This window comes from Labrus bergylta, chromosome 9, assembly GCF_963930695.1.
Source record: "Labrus bergylta chromosome 9, fLabBer1.1, whole genome shotgun sequence".
In the NCBI taxonomy this organism is placed as follows: Eukaryota; Metazoa; Chordata; class Actinopteri; order Labriformes; family Labridae; genus Labrus; species Labrus bergylta.
Genome location: NC_089203.1, coordinates 2,633,767 through 2,652,091, shown reverse-complemented (window position 1 = coordinate 2,652,091; position 18,325 = coordinate 2,633,767). Strand labels below are relative to the sequence as shown.

At 44.0% G+C, this 18,325-nt stretch overlaps 2 protein-coding genes across 2 annotated transcripts; both read left to right on the top strand.

The window, feature by feature from the left end:
- Positions 1 to 2,726: 2,726 nt before the first annotated feature.
- Positions 2,727 to 4,931, top strand: LOC110005484 (E3 ubiquitin-protein ligase TRIM39-like). Its single transcript, XM_065959104.1, has one exon. The coding sequence runs from the start codon at positions 3,028 to 3,030 to the stop codon at positions 4,432 to 4,434; it is 1,407 nt and encodes a 468-aa protein (XP_065815176.1). The 5' UTR covers positions 2,727 to 3,027; the 3' UTR covers positions 4,435 to 4,931.
- Positions 4,932 to 9,242: 4,311 nt separating this feature from the next.
- On the top strand, positions 9,243 to 12,074 carry LOC136180024 (E3 ubiquitin-protein ligase TRIM39-like). Its single transcript, XM_065959114.1, has one exon. The coding sequence runs from the start codon at positions 9,554 to 9,556 to the stop codon at positions 10,958 to 10,960; it is 1,407 nt and encodes a 468-aa protein (XP_065815186.1). The 5' UTR covers positions 9,243 to 9,553; the 3' UTR covers positions 10,961 to 12,074.
- Positions 12,075 to 18,325: the final 6,251 nt, after the last annotated feature.

Here is an 18,325-nt window from a genome sequence, read left to right as displayed (position 1 = left end):
ATTTAGAGACCGTAGGTACCACGGACAGGCCTGATAACTGTAGGATCTACCTCCCATAGTACATTTAGAGACTGTAGGTACTTGAGCAGACCTGATAACTGAAGCCTCTACCTCCCATAGTACAGTAAGAGACTGTAGGTACAACGAGCAGGCCTGATAACTGAAGGCTCTACCTCCCATATTACGTTTAGAGATTGTAAGAAACATGGGCAGGCCGGATAACTGTAGGATCTACCTCCCATAGTACATTTAGAGACCGTAGGTAAACGAGCAGGCCTGATAATTGAAGGCTCTACCTCCCATAGTACATTTAGAGACTGTAGGTAAACGAACAGGCCTGATAACTGAAGCCTCTACCTCCCATAGTACATTTAGAGACTGTAGGTACTTGAGCAGACCTGATAACTGAAGCCTCTACCTCCCATAGTACATTTAGAGACCGTAGGTACCACGGACAGGCCTGATAACTGTAGGATCTACCTCCCATAGTACATTTAGAGACTGTAGGTACCACGAGCAGGCCTTAAAACCGAAGGCTCTACCTCCCATAGTACATTTAGAGACCGTAGGTAAACGAGCAGGCCTGATAATTGAAGGCTCTACCTCCCATAGTACATTTAGAGACTGTAGGTAAACGAACAGGCCTGATAACTGAAGGCTCTACCTCCCATATTACGTTTAGAGATTGTAAGAACCATGAGCAGGCCGGATAACTGTAGGATCTACCTCCCATAGTACATTTAGAGACCGTAGATACCACGAGCAGGCCTGATAACTAAAGGCTCTACCTCCCATATTACATTTAGAGATTGTAAGAACCATGAGCAGGCCGGATAACTGTAGGATCTACCTCCCATATTACATTTAGAGACTGTAAGAACCATGAGCAGGCCGGATAACTGTAGGATCTACCTCCCATAGTACATTTAGAGACTGTAGGTAAACGAACAGGCCTGATAACTGAAGGCTCTACCTCCCATAGTACTTTTAGAGTCCGTAGGTACCACGAGCAGACCTGATAACTAAAGGCTCTACCTCCCATAGAACATTTAGAGACTGTAGGTACGACGAGCAGTTCTGATAGCTGAAGGCTCTACTTCCCATAATACATTTAGAGACTGTAGATACCACGAGCAGGCCTGATAACTGAAGGCTCTACCTCCCATAGTACATTTAGAGACTGTAGATACCACGAGCAGGCCTGATAGCTGAAGGCTCTACCTCCCATAGTACATTTTGAGACTGTAAGCACCACAAGCAGGCCTGATAGCTGAAGGTTTTACCTCCCATAGTACATTTAGAGACTGTATTTACCACGAACAGGCCTGATAACTGAATGCGCTACCTCACATATTACATTTAGAGACCGTAGGTACCACGAGCAGGCCTAATAACTGAAAGCTCTACCTCCCATAGTACAGTTAGAGACCATAGATACCAAGAGCAGGCCTGAAAACTGAAGGCTCTACATCCCATAGTACATTTAGAGACTGTAGGTACATAGAGCAGGCCTGATAACTGAAGGCTCTACCTCCCATAGTACATTTAGAGACCGTCGATACCACAGGCAGGCCTGATAGCCGAAGGCTCTACCTCTCATAGTACATTATTATTATTTAGAGACCGTAGGTACCATAGGCAGGCTTGATAACTGAATGCTCTACCTCACATATTACATTTAAAGACCGTAGGTACCACGAGCAGGCCTGAAAACTGAAGGCTCTACATCCCATAGTACATTTAGAGACTGTAGGTACATAGAGCAGGCCTGATAACTGAAGGTTCTACCTCCCATAGTACATTTAGAGACTGTAGGTACCACGAGCAGGCCTGCTGTCTGGGAGCATGATGTTCTTAAAGGGTAATATGGCGCTATTAGTCCTTTAAAATAAGATGATGCCTGACCTTTTAGCTTTGTCAGTGAGAAGAAGGATTTTAAACTTGATTCTAGATTTGATAGGGAGCCAGTGCAGAGGAGCCAATACAGGATGTTACCCCCTCAGGGCTGGTAACAAAGAGGGAGGCCGTACACAGATAACACAGTCAAAATTATATTTATTTAACGGAAATATTGAAATACATTAAATAACTTATGTAAAATTTAAGTATGTACAATGAGTTAATTTCTGAAATGTCTGTGTGTGTAAAATTGTGTGATGCCTTTGATAAGTGAAGAAAAATAATCAAAGGATAGGCCCAGGTGGTTGCAGCAGGTTCAGCTGTGAGAGAGTGGGGATCTCAATCAGGAAGACCTGTAGGTCTTTCAGAAGATCTTAAACCTCCGAGTAAATATCTGCTGAAAACCCTCCCAGTAGGCAATCTGTGAGGCATGAAACGTCGATAGCCATCCATCATCAAGAAATCCTTTAGTGTTATTGCCATAAATTACTTAACTGAGCTCCTTTTTTTTGAGTGCCCCTGTCTTGTAAACTTAGCATGCTTCCTCATCATGTAAAGCCATGCATGTGTTGTGTCACGACATTATGTACAAGAGGTAGCTGTGTTCAGGTCCAGTTAGTCCTGGAGCAGTGTGAGTGCAAGCCAGTGGAGGAATGGGGAGGGGGGGCAATTCTGATGAAGCATGGTATGGGACAACTTTGCCTAGTGTGAGTGCGCCATAAGGCTCCACCTTTATGATCTCTAATGCAGTCAGACTTTGAGATCAGATCAACACAGCTCCACCCTGTATGACTCAACTCAGACAAACCAGGAAACAGACGCTTCCTCTCTCCGTGAACACACACACACTGAAACACTCACATGGATGATAACGTTCACTGTGAGGAATAAAAGAGACAACTTCCACAGAGAGACAACAGCTTCAGGAGGGAATACTGGGATTACTGGAATACTGCCACTTTAACCAGTTACTGACTGAACTCTGTAAGAAGCTTTAGAAAAACACGAGTCAAAGTAAGTAACAGGAGACTCTGTGGAGGAGGAAGAGGAACCTCAGCAGTCTGACCTGTTTGTGCTGTTTGAAATTAGCTGTCTGCCTGTCGGGAGTTTTGCTTCACTCAGAGGAAAATGGCTTCTTGTTCAGAGGAGGATCTGTGCTGTTCTGTCTGCTGTGACATCTTCAAACATCCTGTGATTCTGTCATGTAGCCACAGCTTCTGTAAAGCCTGTCTACAGAGATGGTGGAGAGAGAAGCAGGCCCAGGAGTGTCCAGTCTGTAGGAAAAGATCTTCAAGGTCAGAACCACCTATTAACTTGGCATTAAAGAACATGTGTGAGGCCTTCTTACTGCAGAGAGATCAAAGAGCTTCATCAGACTCTGAGGATCTCTGCAGTCTGCACTCTGAGAAACTCAGACTGTTCTGTCTGGATCATCAGCAGCCAGCGTGTCTTGTCTGCAGAGACTCCAAACAACACACCAACCACACATTCAGACCCATCGATGAAGCTGCACAAGATCTCAGGGACAAGCTCCAGGAATCACTGAAGCCCTTAAAGGACAAACTGAAGCGATTTAATAAAGTCAAAAAAGTCTGTGATGAAACAGGAAAACACATCAAGGCCCAGGCTGCAAACACAGAGAGGCAGATAAAGAAGCAGTTTAAGAAACTTCACCAGTTTCTAGTTAAGGAAGAGGAGGCCAGAATCTCTGCACTGAAGGAGGAAGAGAAGCAGAAGAGTCAGAGGTTGAAGGAGGAGATGGAGGTTCTGAGCACAGAGATAGCAGCTCTTTCACAAACAGTCAGAGCCTCAGAGGACAAGCTGAGAGCTGCAGACGTCTCATTCCTGAAAAACTACAAGGCTGCAGTGGAAAGAGTCCAGCAACGCCCCCTGCTGGAGGATCCACAGCTGCCCTCAGGAGCTCTGATAGATGTGGCCGAACACCTGGGCAACCTGAGCTTCCACATCTGGAACAAGATGATAAACATGGTCTCCTACAGTCCTGTGATTCTGGACCCAAACACTGCTGGTTCAGACCTCATCCTGTCTGAAGATCTGACCTGTGTGAGAGGAGGAGAGGAGCAGCAGCTTCCTGATAATCCAGAGAGGATTGGATACAGATCTGTCCTGAGCTCTGAGGGCTTCAACTCAGGGACTCACAGCTGGGACGTCGAGGTTGGACAAAACACATACTTGGAAGTTGCTGTGTGTGAGGAGTCATCAGTCAGGAAGAGAGACATAAACTCTGGATTATGGAGAATAGAGTTTTTCAATGATAAATACAAAGCATACACCCCATCAGGTAAACACACTGAACTGTCAGTGAGAGGACATCCTCAGAGTATCAGAGTGAATCTGGACTGGGACAGAGGAAAGCTGTCATTCTCTGATCCTGACACTAACACACACATACACACCTTCACACACACTTTCACTGAAAAGCTGTTTCCATACATTTATGCTTATGATCCATGTCCTCTGAAGATAATACCACTGAAGGTCTCTGTAACAATGAATCATCAACCTAAGAGATGATGATGATGATGATGATGATGATGATGATGATGATGATGATGAAAAAGTCAGTATAATATCTGCTCACATGTTCTTATCTTTGCATAAACTCACATTTTTACAGGAAAAGATGGAACACATCACAGTTTAAATGACATAAGTGTTTGTTCTCTCTTTAATAATAAGATTATCAGATGAAAAACAATACACACCAATAACTAAGCACTCATACAAGCAGGTACTGTGACAAAATGGTGTGGTTAGTTACATAACTGTACTCATAACTGTGCAACAGGTGTATGTAGGTGTGTGTGGTATGGGATGGTGCAGGTTTCTTTTATAAAGTGTTTTTGGATTTAAAGTGAGCTTTTGAATCAATTTGTCAATTTTTTAAACGAGTTTGTGTTGTGTTTGTTTATCTGTGTCTTCTGTAAAGCACAGAAGACTTTACATTTGTATGAAATGTTCTATACAAATACAATTGAATTAAAGTCCTGTTTCGTCCGGAGGAACTATCACCCAGAACTATTGTCTTCTTGAAGAAAAATGTGTTTCCACCAAATCTAGCAGGTTCTACATTTAGTTCTTGGGATCTACCCCTAAAAAGAGCCTCCTAGGGGAAATGTACTTTCTAAAAGGTCCAGGGACTCTGGAGAACAGGGCATGCAGCCCCTGCTCTGATTGGTCAGGCACAGCAGGGTTTTAGATCACCCACTGAGTTTAAAATGCTGCATTCATGTGCTGCTCAAGTGGTCCAACTTTGAAAAGTGATATTTGAGCAAAAAGTTGATGTGCAATACTTAAATTAATAAAACTTATATTAACATTAACAAAACATATTTTGTCCCCCTGTGACGGCGATTCTGAAGTTAGGTCGGCAAGTCGGGCACCTGATTTAATTCCGAGTTTCCGAGTTGTTCCGACTTGAGCAGGTGTTCAAGTGCATTTTACAACTCGGAAACTTGTTTTTCCGATTTGTCCGACACCACATGAATGCAGCAAAAGACTGCGGCTTGATTTTCCACCCACCTGTATTTATAATCAGTACAAAGGTACAAAGAACACATTTTCAAACTAAGAATAACAAATGAACAAAGCGCAACTAAAAATCTAAATGAATAGAAAGAAAACAATAAAACAAGAAAAGTCAGAGGTTTAATCTGGAATCAAAACATGTAGCATTTTATCTCTTAAGCTGTTTTAGTTTTAATTTAAGTGTTTTTAAAGTCATTAACCCACTCAAAAAGACACAAAAACTGGCTTTAACTTCTAAAGAAAGAATCTAAATTTATGTTTGTATTGTTGTAATGAGGGAATTGTGACTTTAAAATTTATCAAAAAGGAAAGTCGATTCTATTTGAGGTCTATTCATCAAAGCACAGAGTGTGTTTGCCTCCCGGACAATGACTGGTAGAATGAGAGGGACCTGATAACTCAAGGCTCTACCTCCCAAAGTACATTTAGAGACTGTAGGTACCACGAGCAGACCTGATAAATGAAGGCTCTACATCCCATAGTACATTTAAAGACCGTAGGTACCACGAGCAGGCCGGATAAATGAAAGTTCTACATCCCATAGTACATTTAGAGACTGTAGGTACCACGGGCAGGCCGGATAGCTGAAGGCTCTACCTCCCGTAGTACATCTAGAGATCGTAGCTACCACGGACAGGCCTGAAAACTGAAGGCTCTACCTCCCATAGTACATTTAGAGACCGTAGGGACCACGAGCAGGCCTGATAACTGAAGGCTCTACCTCCCATAGTACATTTAGAGACCGTAGGTATCAAGAGCAGGCCCGAAAACTGAAGGCTCTCCCTCCCATAGTACATTTAGAGACCGTAGGTATCAAGAGCAGGCTTGATAACTGAAGGCTCTACCTCCCATAGTACATTTAGAGACCGTAGGTATCAAGAGCAGGCTTGATAACTGAAGGCTCTACCTCCCATTGTGCGTTTAGAGACTGTAGGTACCACGAGCAGGCCTGATAACTGAAGGCTCTACCTGCCTCAGTACATTTAGAGACTTTAGGTACCACGAGCAGGCCTGATAACTAAAGGATCTACCTCCCATAGTACGTTTAGAGACTGTAGGTACTACGAACAGTTCTGATAACTGAAGGCTCTACCTCCCACAGTACATTAAGAGACTGTAAGTACCACGAGCAGGCCGGATAAGTGAAGTCTCTACCTCCCATAGTACATTTAGAGACTGTAGGTACCACGAGCAGGCCTGATAACTGAAGGTTCTACCTCCCACTGTCATGATTTGGTCTTTTCTAGTTTTGTTTTTCAGTGTTTAGTGTTTCTTTATGTTCTAGTGTGTTTTCATCAGTCTTGAGTTCTGTGTGTCCTCAGTGTTTCTTGTATTCCTGCCTCTATGTGTTTCCCTGTGTTCAGTTTTTTGCTCGTGCTCCTCTTTGGCTCCCTGGTTTTGATCCCTGTGTTTTTTTGTTGAACTTTTGTAAGTAAGTTTTTGTTGCCTTTGGCCTTTTTGTTTAATTAAATATTTTTGGATTTTCTGCAATTGGGTCCACCTCCCTTGTTTTACACACCGTACCTTAACAGAATGAACTGACCAGAACAATGGACCCAGCGAAAGCCTTGGACGGAATGGATTCTTTTTCAAAGGTGGATTATTTTCAGTACTTTTCTCGTTTGTCCCAATGCACTGCTAGGGCCGAGCAGTCTCCTTGGACTGAGCAGTCTCCTTGGACTGGAACTCGGCTGGCTATTTTTAATGGAACCCGGGGAGGCCAAAGAAGAAGGACTGGAGGCCGCAGGGCCCGTCTTCCTCTCCTTCCTCCGCTGCCCAGCACCCCAGAGTCTCTGCCTCAGCCCAGGCCTCAGCCCAGGCCTCAGCCCAGGCCTCAGCCCAGGCCTCAGCCCAGGCCTCAGCCCAGGCCTCAGCCCAGGCCTCAGCCCAGGCCTCAGCCCAGGCCTCAGCCCAGGCCTCAGCCTCCCTGTGCCTCAGAGCCACGGCCTTCCTGTGTTCCAGCAGAGCGCTGTCTGCCACCAGTTACGGCAGGGCGTTGTCTGCTCCCTATTCCCATCCCAGCAGAGCGCTGTCTACTACCAGTTACGGCAGGGTGCTGTCTGCTCCTTGTTCCTGTTCCAGCAGAGCACTGTCTGCCACCGGTTGCGGCAGAGCGCTGTCTGCTTCCTGTTCCTGTTCCCGCAGAGCGCCGTCTGCCTCCTGTTCCTGTTCCAGCAGAGCGCTGTCTGCCACTGGTTACGGCAGAGCGCCGTCTGCCTCCTGTTCCTGTTCCCGCAGAGCGCCGTTTGCCTCCTGTTCCTGTTCCAGCAGTGTGCTGTCTGCCACCAGTTACGGCAGGGTGTTTTTTTTTTTTTGTTGAACTTTTGTAAGTTTTTGTTGCCTTTGGCCTTTTTGTTTAATTCAATATTTTTGTTTTTTCTGCAATTGGGTCCACCTCCCTTGTTTTACACACGGTACCGTAACACCCACAGTACATTTAGAGACTGTAAGTACCACAAGCAGGCCTGATAACTAAAGGCTCTACATCCCATATTACATTTAGAGACTTTAGGTACACGAGCATGCCTCATAACTGAAGGCTCTACCTCCCATAGTAAAACAATATCGATTTTTATTTACATGTATGTTTTAGTAATACTTCTATGGATTTCTGTGTTTTTATGCATTTGTGTAATTTGTTTTATTAACTGATTTTATGTTTTAGATGTTTTAATCAGTTGACTGTGTACAGAAGACACTGAACTGGGACCTGGTGAGTCACACCTCCACCTTTTAAGTAGGTAATCAGTAGCAGATGCGGCGGATTGTGCTGACAATGACAGCAGTACAAGATGAGCTTCCACTCGGCCGCAAAGGGAAACGAAACAGGACGCTGGGTGCATGGCGAGAGACAGTGCAAACTGAGAGAAGGACGAGACCCAACAGGTTCACAACAATGCGGAAAAGGAAACAGACGACGCGTGCGGAGACGGAGATCCATGAGATCAGCAGCCGGAGGGCAAGAAGAAACGCAGCACGGAGACGAGGGCTCCACCAACTAGGAGTGTCGGCAGAGCAGCTAGTGTCTGCCAATGCTACTTCATGCAGACCTGTGTCGGTAGTCGACAAACTCTGACGCGGGAAAACCGTGAGTATCCCAACCAAATTGTAGGCGGCACCAGGGCATATTAAAGTGCTGCGAGTGATTGCGTAGAACACACTACTCCCCAAGGTTGTTCTGTCCCCTCAGGTCTCTTTAAAGCGGTCAACACGAGGCGGGCCACGTCGAGCAGCATCGGAGTAGCCAGGGAAAGTTCAGAGACAATTGAAGGAACATTCCACCTTGGACTCGGACTTTTATTTGACTTTGCTAAGTAGTATTTTATTGTTGCAACTCTCTATAACACCTGTCACTTGTTTTAGAGTCTATTTATTAACATTTTTATGGTAATAAATAAGATCATTGTGCATTTTTGTTTCCTGTCTGGTTATTAACTCTGCTCCCCCTGATTTTAAGAGTCCTAGGCTCGACATTTGCGTTGTTGGCATCTTTTTGTTATTAATTTTAATATTAGTGCTTTTGACTTTAAAAGTTTTTAGCCCGGCCACACATGCATGTGTTGTTTCATGACATTATGTACAAGAGGTAACGATAAACCTCCCCCAACTGAAGGCATTCACTCTTGTTGCCCTGCTAAGTGTTGCCTCTAGAACTGTCACTGGGTATGGGACAAATTTGCTAGTGTGAGTGCGCCGTAAGGCTCCACCTTTATGATCTCTAATGCAGTCAGACTTTCAGATCAGATCAACAAAACTCCACCCTGTTAGTGAATAAACACAGACAAACCAGGAAACAGACGCTCTTTCTCTCCGTGGACACACACACACTGAGACAGAGGATAACGTTTACTGTGAGAAATAAAAGAGACAACTTCCACAGAGAGACAACAGCTTCAGGAGGGAATACTGGAATACTGCCACTTCAACCAGTTACTGACTGAACTCTGGAAGAAGCTTCAGAAAAACAAGAGTCAAAGTAAGTAACAGGAGACTCTGTGGAGGAGGAAGAGGAACCTCAGCAGTCTGACCTGTTTGAGCAGTCTGACCTGTTTGTACTGTTTGAACTGTCCATATTTGTCAGGAGTTTTGCTTCACTCAGAGGAAAATGGCTTCTTGTTCAGAGGAGGATCTGTGCTGTTCTGTCTGCTGTGACATCTTCAAACATCCTGTGATTCTGTCATGTAGCCACAGCTTCTGTAAAGCCTGTCTGCAGAGATGGTGGAGAGAGAAGCAGGCCCAGGAGTGTCCAGTCTGTAGTAAAAGATCTTCAAGGTCAGAACCACCTATTAACTTGGCATTAAAGAACATGTGTGAGGCCTTCTTACTGCAGAGAGATCAAAGAGCTTCATCAGACTCTGAGGATCTCTGCAGTCTGCACTCTGAGAAACTCAGACTGTTCTGTCTGGATCATCAGCAGCCAGCGTGTCTTGTCTGCAGAGACTCCAAACAACACACCAACCACACATTCAGACCCATCGATGAAGCTGCACAAGATCTCAGGGACAAGCTCCAGGAATCACTGAAGCCCTTAAAGGACAAACTGGAGGGATATGATAAAATCAAAAAAGTCTGTGCTGAAACAGGAAAACACATCAAGGTCCAGGCTGCGAACACAGAGAGGCAGATAAAGGAACAGTTTAAGAAACTTCACCAGTTTCTAGTTAAGGAAGAGGAGGCCAGAATCTCTGCACTGAAGGAGGAAGAGAAGCAGAAGAGTCAGAGGTTGAAGGAGGAGATTGAGGTTCTGAGCACAGAGATAGCAGCTCTTTCACGAACAGTCAGAGCCTCAGAGGACAAGCTGAGAGCTGCAGACCTCTCATTCCTGAAAAACTACAAGGCTGCAGTGGAAAGAGTCCAGCAACGCCCCCTGCTGGAGGATCCACAGCTGCCCTCAGGAGCTCTGATAGATGTGGCCAAACACCTGGGCAACCTGAGCTTCCACATCTGGAACAAGATGATGAACATGGTCTCCTACAGTCCTGTGATTCTGGACCCAAACACTGCTGGTTCAGACCTCATCCTGTCTGAAGATCTGACCCGAGTGAGACGAGGAGAGGAGCAGCAGCTTCCTGATAATCCAGAGAGGATTGGATACAGATCTGTCCTGAGCTCTAAAGGCTTCAACTCAGGGACTCACAGCTGGGACGTCGAGGTTGGACAAAACACAAACTGGGAAGTTGCTGTGTGTGAGGAGTCAGCAGTCAGGAAGAGAGACATATATTCTGGATTATGGAGAATAGAGTTTTTCAATGATAAATACACAGCATACACTCCATCACGTGAACACACTGAACTGTCAGTGAGAGGACATCCTCAGAGTATCAGAGTGAATCTGGACTGGGACAGAGGAAAGCTGTCATTCTCTGATCCTGACACTAACACACACATACACACCTTCACACACACTTTCACTGAAAAGCTGTTTCCATACATTTATAATTATGATCCACATCCTCTGAAGATAATACCACTGAAGGTCTCTGTAACAGTGAAACATCAACCTAAGAGATGATGATGATTTTGATGAAGTGAGTTTAATATCTGCTCACATGTTGTTCTTATCTTTACATAAACTCACATTTTCACAGGAAAAAAAGATGAAACACTTCTCAGTTTAAATGACAGTTGTTTTTCTCTCTTATACCAATTTTCTTAATAGCATGTAAACAGCTCCTGTGTGAGGAGTTTTTGCTCTGTGAAAAAATTAAAACATTTCTGGGAATAATTCATTTAACATGTAACTTCCTTACCTAAACTCTCTCATCCAGGTGTACACTCCCTCCCGCCCACTACGCTCTGCCAATGAAAGGCGTCTGATGCAACCTCCACAACAGGGCCCTAAGGGCGCACTCACACTGGCAAAGTTGTTCTGTAACGTGCTTAAGCACGATTGCATGATTGCACAACACTCTAAGTTGTCTGTTTTGCTCTACTGTGTGAACTACATAAAAGCTTGGATGTCAATTAATTTTCTCCAGTTGAACACTGATAAAATAGAGGTTCTCACCTCTGCTCCTGAGCATGTTGTTCCAGAGGTGAGGAAATGTCTTTGTTTTCCTTCCTCTACTGTTAAACCTGCTCTGCGTTACAACGTTATGTCCAAGGGTTAACCGTGTTCAGGCTTGTTAGTCCTGGAGCAGGGAGTGCAGGCCAGCAGGGGAATGGGGAGGGGGGCAATCGTGCACTAACTCTAGTCAAACAAACTGGACTTTAGCGTGCTTGGGCATGGTACAAATTGCCTGTGTGAGTGCATCCTAAGTCTCTGACTAGATTCTTCTCCTCTGTCTCCCTACGGTGGTGGAACGAAATTCCAAACTCTGTTCGATCTGCAGAGTCCCTTAACACCCTTAAGAAAAAACTAAAGACCCAGCTCTATGAAAATCTATGCACTTAATGATATTAATCATGATGATGAAGATATTTAGGATGGTTTTGATGCTGATTTGAACTGTCAAGAACAGCCTTCCATGTTGTGCTTTGCCTCTGCTCACTTCCTGTCAGCACCTGTGTGTCTGATCGGACCTATTGACGTTGCTTTCTCCTCTCTAGATCCTCGCTTGTGTTGTACTTACTCTCTGATGTTCTGATAAATGAGTTGTAGAAATGATTAAGTGTAATAAAAGGCAGTGATTATGGTTGACGTGCATGTTGTCATTATTGAACACTCTACTGGAAAGACCATGGTGTATATTATAGAAGACTTAAGTGTGTTCGGGAAATGTTATTTTATATTTGCTCTGCCCCCCCCCCCTCTTGAACTTTGTTGTGGTGAATTTTTATTTATATTTCCTGCTGGATTTTCACATCAGCTTACCCTAACCTGGAAATTTTAGGCATCCACACATGAAGCTCACTCCTTCAAATTTCAGGAGTTTTGTGCACATGTTTATTCACCATTAGTAACACTGAAGATGTACAGTAATGCTCTGCTGCCCGACCTGAAATGTGAACCTCCAATATGTCTACCACAGGGTGCATCACCTCCAAGGCTTCTTTATTGGCCTCATATATTGTCTCTCTGTGGTGGGTGTGCTTGGATGGTGTGCTTGGATGGTGTGTGTGTGTGTGTGTGTGCGCGCGCTGAAGCTGAGGGTTCAAGCGCAGCCCTCAGCTGGATGTCATCCCCGCTCCGCCTGCTGAGCTTCAGCTCTGCTCACCTCTCTCTGTGGAGGGGCCGCGGGGTCAATATGGTGTTTTACCAACAGGAAAGTGATTCTCCGCAGCTGTCAACATCTATCAGCTTCAATCACACGCACACACACAGGTCAGCCGCTCAGCCTTACACACACACACACACACACACACAAACACACACACACAGGGGTCGGCCACTCATAAGGCCGTAAACAACAGAAAATGGTGTGTGGCTGAAAAAGTGTCAGCTCAATTGGATTGTGCAAACACTGCTCTGTTTTTCCACAGCTGCTTTATTTCTCTGTCCATGTTGATATGTCTTCTATCTCCTCGGCTCGCCCAGAGGTTTTTACTCCATCTAAAGGCTATCTGAGCAGCTGATGCTTATGGCTCTCTATTTTCCCCCTTTTACTCACCCGTTGGCTCCCCCACACTTGCTCTATTTTCTGCCTTATCTTTGCTGATAGTGTGAATGTTGGCTTCAGAGCAGAAATGGACAAACAATTCTGTTATTTCTTCAAAGACTGAACAGTTATCACCTAAGATTTTAGACATGCCTCATTGAATAGAGAAATTTATAATTAATTATAAAGGCTATTTTTAGTTATTCATTATTTTCAATTATTAAGGTCAAAGGTCCCTTTAGGTGGGTTCAGTCCACAGCAGAACAAGTATCGTGTGTGACCATGTGACTGAAAGTCTCAGAACAAATGTATCTTTGTTCAGTTTTTAAATTATCATCGTGACAAAAATACATTTTAGATGTCTTCCATGAGAACACTTTCTGTCCTCAACATGTGTTGTAACTACGACAACCACGGATGAATTCGGCTGAAAGTCTCCAGTTAACACGGTCACTCTTTAAACTGTTGACAAAACAAGGTGTAGGGTCGGAACATCCAAAGAAAACCTTACACAGGTGCACGATCAAATATCAAAATAAAGATAAGAATAAAAGATCTGCACACTAAAAGCTCCCAGCTACTTTAATGTTTGTGTAAATAATGTTTTCCATCTCACAGTGCATGAAGAAGATCTGACTCTGATGCTGAAGTTGCTGGGAGCCTTTAATATAGAGTGTGAATCCTTTTCAAATTTAAATTCTTGACTCTTTAAACCGGAACACCAGCAAGGACTTTAACACTTCAAATAGTGTCCTGTGTGCTGGATGAGGGTCATAAGTTACCAAAACGTACAGTTTCTCTGAACATCTGTTGTCTGCGGTGGATGTAAACATGCGTCGTCTTGTAGAGATGGTCATTTTAAAAGCCTGTGCTGCCGCTCCACAGAATGTTCCGCTGTGGACGACACTTTCCTAAACTCTCACCCTAAATATGACTGACAGCTTTAAAATATAGCACGAAAGAAGGACTTTTCTCTTTTTTGTCTAAACTATAGAACTATAAGACTTCTCACTGTCTCAGTCATGTTGACATTAAACATTAAATTACAGCACCAAACCATGGACACCCTGAATGTGTGCATGGCAGAGAGAGAGAGAGAGAGAGAGAGAGAGAGAGAGAGAGAGAGACAGAGAGAGAGAGAGAGACAGAGAGAGAGAGAGAGAGAGAGAGAGAGACAGAGAGAGAGAGAGAGACAGAGAGAGAGAGAGAGAGAGAGACAGAGACAGAGAGAGAGAGAGAGAGAGAGAGAGAGACAGAGAGAGATAGAGAGAGAGAGAGAGAGAGAGACAGAGAGAGAGAGAGAGAGACAGAGAGAGAGACAGAGAGAGAATTTCTCAAGCTTTAAATCTTTCAGTATATTTCAGCAGTGTTCTCTTATATTATTATTATTATGAGATATGTATTACAGGCCTCTCACTGCTCACTATATTCTGTCTTATCAGGAGTGTTCATGTGACATATGGATCTTATTGGCACTGTATAAACTCTGCGTACAGGTGTGTGTGTCTGTGTGTGTATCTGTACTCACACGGTTAGATCTGTGTTGTCTAATGGGATGAATTGTACTGTATGTGTGTGTGTGTGTTGTGTGATATAGATGTTCAGCTCTATATTCTCTCTGCCATCTTCATTGTTTTATCTCACACACACACATATACACACACCTGACAGGCCTATCCAGGCTAATAGATAGTATTTTAAATCATATTACCTCTATTACAAACTGTTTTATTGTCCTGGTGCATCTGTCAACCTGCTGAGTGGCTGTGATGTGCATGTGTGTGTGAGTGTGTGTTTGTGTTTGTGTGTGCGCGTGTGTGAGGGAGAGAGACGTCCGGGAAAGCGAGCGTCCTCCTCTCCCCTGATGGTATCTTCTTCAGGGGGAATTGAAGCCCGGCTGGAGGAGCGTGCTGGTGTTGCAGCTGAAAGATTGAGCTGCAGGACGTAGATCAGAGAGAGAGCAGAGGAGAGGGACAAAGACATAAAGAGACAGAGAGAGAGAGAGAGAAACGACATGAAGAAGAGAGAGAACCAGGGAATAACATATAAAGTGGGGGTGTAATCAGTGGTCCTGACCCCACTTTGTCAGCATTGTGTGTGTGAGAGAGAGATAATGAGCGAGAGTGATAGCATGCCTGACACATCTGGAGCTAACATCTGGTAAAGGTTAGAGGTGGATGAGCAGGTGTATATGAGGTCGTAAAAAATGATCATTAACTGGTCAGTTGAGAAGAATAACAAGAGACGTTGTTGTTGTTGTTGTTGTTGTTGTTGTTGTTGTTGTTGTTGTCAGCTGTGTGATGTGAAAACTGTCCAAAACAGATTCAATAAAACTATTACTTAAGTGTTTATTAATTTAATAGTAACTAGTGGTTATATTTTACAGGCGTCTGTGGATCAGTGGTGGAGTCGTCATCTCTCAACCTGGGAGGCCAGGGGGTTCGATCCCCAGTTCCTGCAGCCACATGTCCGATGCGAGGTGAGTTTAGGAGTGGATACAATTCAATGAGAAGACTCGATTCAAACTGGTGAATATGAGTGAGGAGAAACACCAAGTGGATAAAGCTCGTTGTAAAACAAGGGTGAACCTTGTGTTGTCTTTTACCCGTGGACGTGGAGTTGGTCTACTTCCTGTTGGACAGGCAGGTGATGAACACCAACGGTTAGCTTGTGTTAGCGTGCAGTGTAGGTACAAGCAGTAAACGCACACGCTACATCCTGCAGAGAGTGAGAGCTTCTGGTAGCAATGAGCTGTAAGGGACATTTCTACTGACTCCACCTTTAAACAACACGTGCTGCATGCGCTCGTTTTGTCCTGTGTGCTAAATGTTTCAAAGTGTTTGTTGTTATATTTTAGCCACGAGAGAACATCATCACCACTACCTTAAATGTATTCGTCTTCATTTATTTTTATACATCATTATATTTTTAGGTTCTAGCCCCCCTCGATAAAAATGTGTCAGTGCGACGTCATTGTCAGTGTGAGGTCACTGATCTAAGTCCATTGGCTCGTTGTGGCAAGCCCAGCAGCTCATGTTGCACGCCCGTTAACTTCTGTAGCACGGCCACAATATGCCGTAGCTTGCGGTAGCACAGTAGAGCTAAGGTGCTAATGTTTATGCTACTCTCGGACGGAGCCAGTGGCTGCATTCCAAATATGGTAAAAGAGGCGGGACATTTCCGAGAAGCGTGCTGAGCAACTGACCAATAACGACAGAGCGGATCGGCAGACCAATCAGAGCAGACTTAGCCCACGTGGGGTCTAACAGTGTGGGCTCAGCAGAGCGTAGCTGACGGACTCAGAGCGTAGAGGGAGCAAGGAGGAGCAGTACATGAAAACAGACACTTTTTTAAAACTTCAGCTATTGTGAACGTACAAAAGTAGGAACATAGATTAAATATACGAACCCCAAAAAGGGCATAATATGGGCTCCTTAAAAGTGTTCTATACTTTTATGTGATGCAGGAGTTGTGAAATCAGTTATCGTGTTTAATAATCGTGACTTTAATATCAATCAAAAATGAATTGTGATGAGGATTTTTGCCGTAATCAAGCAGTAATAGTTAAGCGTTTTCAGCGTCCTGAGAGTCGCCTGTTTTTTGTCACTGAGCTCTCAGTTGAGCAGTGCCGTGCTTATCAAAGTCCCTTGTCACTTAGCGACCAATCAAATCCAACTGACTTCTGATATCAAATTGACTTCTGATATCAAATTGACTTCTGATATCAGCTTTGTCAACAACAATGGTGGAGGAGATGCTAGTCTGACTCTTCTGTTCAAGGAAATGACTTCCAGGTCAGGAGCCGCTGCAGATGTTGGGACACGATTCCTTCACACCTGGACGTATTTATTCCCCCTGGAAACTGTGCAATCTGTCTGCAACATGTTTGTTCATATTGAGCCTTATTCATATCAATATCTACACTGTTTAACACAGCACATTGAGTATATTTATATTTGTAAATATTGTTTATATCTTCAAGTCCCTGCACTTTGTACATAACTTATTATACTAGTCCAACTTTGCTTATATTGCTTATTTTATTGTTTACTTCATTATCTGTATTCTATTTTAATTTTTCATTCCTACATTTATTTCTTTATTTCCTACTGCTGTATTGTACCAGACCCCCTCGGCCTGTTCGATGGCCACGTCTGGCCCGTGTATTTGAAACACAAGAACATCAGCAACTGTAACAACCCAATTTCCTCCTGGGATTAACAAAGTATTTCTGATTGTGATTCCTTTACACAACTAAAACACACCTAACGGTCATTACTGAGGGGAAAGGAGGTTAACTATTGTAACCTAGCAACAGAAAGCCCTGGTGAGAGGTGCTCTGAAACTTAGTGAATTATTTTTCTTTTCTGATATGTGGTTATAATAGTGCTCACAAGCAATTGCCATATGAAGGCTTTGTGATGAATTTATCTTAATTAATATACTAACACACATACACTCGCATACATGCACCTGTACCTGTTGTCAGCACCTCTTCATCAGATGTTTGTTTCATGAAGTCATGAAAGTAAGATATTTTCCCCTCGCGATAAGAAGCCCAAACTGAGAGAAAACATTTGAAAAACCTCAAATGTAGTTTGAGGTTCATCCTGCTCAGAAATCCTTTAACTATTATACTAATAAAATCTTTGCCTGTGTGTTTGTGTTGTTGGAGGAACGGGCAGCAAGGTCACAGCAGATGACAGTGGTGCGTGTGATTTAACCAGTGCATCCAGCACATATGACTGGGAACACGGAGACAGAGAATGCATCAGTGTGTTGATGCATAAAGCCTCCATGCAGAACACACTCTGATGGGACACACACACACACACTAACACGCTCCGATACACACATTCACGTTAGGCTCACTTCATCCAGAACGCTCTCTGATGGCTTTATCATTCTCCCTGCTCCCATACACCGCGCTGATCGCTGTGTGTGTGTGTGTTTGTGTGTGTGTGTGTGTGTGTGTGTGTGTGTGTGTGTGTGTGTGTGTGTGTGTGTGTGTGTGTGTTGTGAGTAATATAGAATAATATTCACGCCGAATATTCAGATTTATAGTTGGGTTATTAATTGCGGCGGCGCTTTAAGTTATTCCTATTTTATGGGGCGGAAAGATAATAACCGAATAAGTTTCCCCTTTGTGTGTGTGTGTGAGTGTGTGTGAGGTCAGAGAGGTCAGTGTGTGTTTGTATTGTTTCCAGTGTGAATATTCAGCTCGAGGTCCAGAGAGAATGAACGTGTAGCTCATCCTTACCGACGGCATTTGTTTGACTTATTCTGTCACTGATGGCGACTATTAGCTGAGGCCAGAGAGCTCTAAAGGGACAAAGCAC

Excerpts from the sequence above, each read along its gene's own strand:
- LOC136180024 (XM_065959114.1), top strand. The coding sequence starts at position 9,554 with ATGGCTTCTTGTTCAGAGGAGGATCTGTGCTGTTCTGTCTGCTGTGAC.
- LOC110005484 (XM_065959104.1), top strand. The coding sequence starts at position 3,028 with ATGGCTTCTTGTTCAGAGGAGGATCTGTGCTGTTCTGTCTGCTGTGAC.